Source organism: Echinops telfairi, unplaced genomic scaffold (genome assembly GCF_000313985.2).
Source record: "Echinops telfairi isolate 266 unplaced genomic scaffold, ASM31398v2 ScPeMD7_9;HRSCAF=40, whole genome shotgun sequence".
NCBI classification, from domain to species: Eukaryota; Metazoa; Chordata; class Mammalia; order Afrosoricida; family Tenrecidae; genus Echinops; species Echinops telfairi.
In genome coordinates this window covers 77,502,435-77,506,754 of record NW_022103906.1, presented here as the reverse complement: position 1 = coordinate 77,506,754, position 4,320 = coordinate 77,502,435, and the positions used below count along the sequence as shown (strand labels likewise).

Genomic DNA, 4,320 nt, shown 5'->3' with positions numbered 1-4,320 from the left:
CGGCGGCTTCCGCAACGTGTACGCGGAGGTGCTGCACTTCCAGTCCATGTGCTCGTGCCTGTGGTACAAGAGCCGCGAGAAGCTGCAGTACTCCATCCCCATGATCATCCCGCGGGACCTCTCCACGTCCGACACGTGCGTGGAGCAGAGCCACTCGTCGCCGGGTGGGGGCGGCCGCTACAGCGACACCCCCTCGCACCGCTGCCTCTGCAGCGCCGCGCCGCGCTCTGCCATCAGCTCCGTGTCCACGGGCCTGCACAGTCTGTCCACCTTCCGCGGCCTCATGAAGCGCCGGAGCTCCGTGTGACCCACCGTCCCCCACCCCCACCCTGGGCCTGGCGCACGGGGAGCATCGCCGGGTCGCGCTGGGACACCCCCCACCCACCCCACCCCCGGGACTCCTGCCCTCCTCAGAGAGGCCTGCCCCGCAGCCTTGGGCCCCAAGGAGCGGGCCCTGACCACCACCACCCTTATCTCCAACTGTGCCTGCTAGCACCAGCCGGCAGGAACCTGGGCTCTGAGGGACCCCTGAGCCCCCATCCCCACGCTGCAAATTCTGAGAAATGTGAAACTTTGGGGGTCAGGGGCCAGGAAGGCAGAAACTGGGAGGCTCCCCTAACGCTTGGAAAATCTAAGGGGATCCCCAGTCCTCAGAGGCCCTGCTGGTCCCCAGACACCCCAACCTCCGGAGGAGGGCTTCATGTTCTGTGTACATTTGCATCTCTATTTATAACTCTATCCTGCCAGGTCTCCCACCTCCCCTTAGCCCTCCAAGCCAGGGGGTCTTTGTCCAGGTCAACCCCTCCATCCCACATCCCCTCCCCATAACCCAGCTGTTGTCTCTTAGCCTCCCACTCCCTTCTGTGTTCATTTTGCATGGCTTTGCAGTGTAGAAACCTATCAGTGCTTGAAGCTAGTCCCCGGAGGGCAGGACACACTCGGAAGGACAGACGGGCGCTGGAAGAGCAGAGGAGGCAGTGGCTTCCCAGGCTGCAGGGTGGCCCAAGTTGTGAGAGGTTAACTGACCTCCAGTTAACAGGCTCATGAGGGAGGGGTGGGGTGGGCCAACCTTGAGGACCCTGCCCTCAGAGTCTAGAACAGAAAACCCCAGACTTACCCATTAGGGCCACTGCTAAGAGCCCCCATCTCCTACAAGCAGTGATTGAGCCTCTGAAAACCCTCTCCTGGCTACACGTCCCTTTGATTCTTATGAGCCCCCACCCCCCTGTTAGGCTAACAGAGGAATCAGTCTCATTCCCATGCTACAGATGAGAACCCTGAAGCCCAGACGGGCGGAGGCATTTGTCCAAGGTGACGGAAGGCAATGGAGAGCAAAAGTCCAGGCTGCATCTTCCCAGTCTAAGTGCTCTTGCGAGCACAGCTCCTGCCATGCCTACCACTGGGCAGTGGGTAGGCAATCAAGTCTTAAGCCAGAACCAGAGGCCCAAGATCAGGGGTCCTGCCTGCTCTATTCTTGGCCCCGAATGAATCCCTAAGGCAAGACAGGCCCTTGTCTCTCAGAAGAAAGGTCAAGATTTAGGGCTCCAGGAGTCTGGGAATTGGGCTAAAGCAGCCAAGAGAGCTAACAGGCATATCCTGTTATTGAGTCACCTCAACTCTAAGGGACCACATGTGACACAGTAGAACAAAGGTATTCTTGGCTGTACTCTTTATAAAAGCAGATCACAGACCTCTCCCCCCAAGAGTCCCAGGGGTGGTGGGGGCGGGGGGCAGGATTCGATGCCCTGTTGTTTGTCATTGTAAGGTGCCATCAAGTCAGTTCTGACTCATCGTGACAGTAGAACCAAGCACTGCCCAGTCCTGCACCATTCTCACACTCGTTGATACGTTTGAGCCTATTGTTGTGGCCGCCCTGTCCATCCATCCTCCTGGGGCTTTATCCCTGGCCCCACAACCATCGTTGGTGCCTGTGTCCCAAGAACCTAGAGAGCTAACCTGCTGCGGCAGCAAAGAGCACCTCCTCCCTGGTGGGGGCCTTGGACCTAGTGTGCCCACAGTCCGAACCACCTACAAAGCCGAAATCCCAGGGAGAGACACGACACCCTAAGCTCCATGGTCAGGACCCATCCTGCGCTGGCACAGTGACTCAGGATAGCACCCAGAGGGAGTGGGCGGGGGGCCTCTCCTCCCATCACCCTGTCTTCCCACGCTGTCCATGTCAGCTCCTCAGCACTGTCCAGCAAGGGGAAGGAGCTCTGGGGTCCACGGGGTGGCCAGTCTCAAGCTCCGCCCAGTCATGGCCCCTGGCCGCTGGCAGCCCAGAGGAAAAAAAGGTCTGGCCGACCTGTGTGGGTGTCCAGTCGCAGTGTGGGGCAGCAGACTCACCAAGGGCTCCAGGAAAGTGGGGCTCAGGGGGTGGGATGCCCTGTCTATGTATGTTGTAGGGAGGGCCATGATAACTGCTCCTGTCCTCTGTGTGACCCTGCCCTCGAGGGATCCTGTCCAGCCAGTCCCGAGGGAGCCACAACCAAAGTCGCCATGGGAGAGGTGAGGAGGGAGAGGGGACGGGCCTGCGAGTGTCGCCCGCTGCTCTTTCTCAGGCTGGCTCTTTCCTAAGGAACCAGAAGGCAATGCCGCTTCCCCTCCTCCCTCCCCTCCCCCTGCAGGCAGCCTTTCTGCTTCCCCAATGCCTTATGCCTGGGCACACTGCCACAAAATATGCAATATGTGGGGGTGACGAGCCCCCACCCCCACACTCACACCCTGGGCAGCCCCCGGATTCCAAGGGCTGTGGCTGCCACAGCTCCCCCTGCCTATCTGTCTTCACACTGAGAACGTCGCCTAATAAATACTGTCCATGGAGACCAGGCTCGGACTCCAGCTGCCTCTGTCACCGCACACCCTGGACCGGCTTTGACCATGGTGGCACTCCGGGCCCTGGGCTTTGGCGGGGTCTGAGGAGAGAAGCCAGGTGGGCCTCCTGGGCTTCCCTTCTGCAGTACCCTGGGACAGCCCGTCAGGGCGCACAGAAACCTTGGAAACCCCTCGGTCTGATCCTCTCCTTGCCGGTGAGTGAGCTGAGGCTCAGGCCGCAGGGAGTAAGCCTGGGCTGATTGCTGAGCAGCACCCCTCGTCCGGGCCGCTCCTGCCCTCACACAGCCTATGGAGTGGACCAGACACACACACACACACACACACCCAACTTGGCAGGTCCTGCCTCCTTCCCAGCCAGGAGTCAGGGTGCCCTTCTCCTCCCGGCACAGAAAGGTCATCTTCCAAGGGGGCAGGTCATCAAACACCTCTCTTCAGGGCACACTGTCCTCTGGGTCTGAAATGACACCTCCAACCTGGGGAGAAGGCTGACCTGGTCAGTCGGTCTGAGGCCTGCCCAGCAGCCACAGAGTCGGCTGCCCCGTGGCTTCCGGATTTCACGGAATGCATTTTGCACTGTGACCCCACCTTCAGCTCTCTGTCCGCCTGCCTGGATAGCTATGACTCGTGAAATAGTACGTAGCCCTTCACCATGCAGTGCACGCTGTCGTTTTCTACACCACTGTATTTTTTTAAATCAATATCTGGTGGCCTGGTGGTTATGTGTTTGGATTGGGAACTAAAAGATCAGGAGTTCAAAAACAACAGCTGCTCCACGGGAGAACGAAGGGGCTTTCTACTCCCATAAAGAGTTACAACCTGGAAACCCACCGGGGCAGTTCTACCCTGTCCTGTAGGGTCTCTAGGGGTGGGGACCAGCTGGACGGCAGGGAGGGAGGTGTGCAGACTGACATACACTAAAGCAGCAGTTCTCAACCTGTGGGTCGCGACCCCTTTGGGGGTCAAACGATCCTTTCACAGGGGTCGCCCGATTCATCACAGTAGCAAAATGACAGTGATGAAGTAGCAACGAAAATAATGTTCTGGTTGAGGGGTCACCACCACATGAGGAGCTGTATGAAAGGATCGCGGCCTGAGGAAGGTTGAGAACCGCTGCCCTAGAGGGATAACGGGCGGTCCTCGCCCTTCTCCATCACTCTCATGCTCCAATTGAAGAGGGCAGACAGAAAGCTTCTTATGGAGAATGCAGACTGCAAAGCACGTGCGCGTCCCCCAAGGGACAGGACCCAGCCAACCTGTGGTGCTGTGGTTCTCACCTCCCTTCAACCCTCAGGGCGGCTGCAGTGTGGCTGGGTGGTAGGTTCCTTGGCTCACCCACCCTGAGGCCACCTCCGAAACCGGAGCCCACTGCCCAGCCGCCCGGCTGCCTCGGTCTTTCTTAGAACCACCAAAGGCAGCGACTGCAGGAACCGTTTTATTTCCGAGGTCCCCCATGGTCGGGATAAGGGGACTGCTCCCTTCTCAAAG

The 4,320-nt window shown here is 59.1% G+C and overlaps 1 protein-coding gene across 1 annotated transcript in view; it reads left to right on the top strand.

Annotated features, from left to right (window-relative positions):
* Nucleotides 1-2,830, top strand: part of KCNK3 (potassium two pore domain channel subfamily K member 3) — a 3,571-nt gene extending 741 nt beyond the window's left edge. The window contains exon 2 of the mRNA XM_004696421.2: nt 2-2,830. Coding sequence (XP_004696478.1) covers nt 2-307 — 306 coding nt within the window. The 3' untranslated portion in view covers nt 308-2,830. The remainder of the gene's footprint in view (nt 1) is intronic.
* Nucleotides 2,831-4,320: the final 1,490 nt, after the last annotated feature.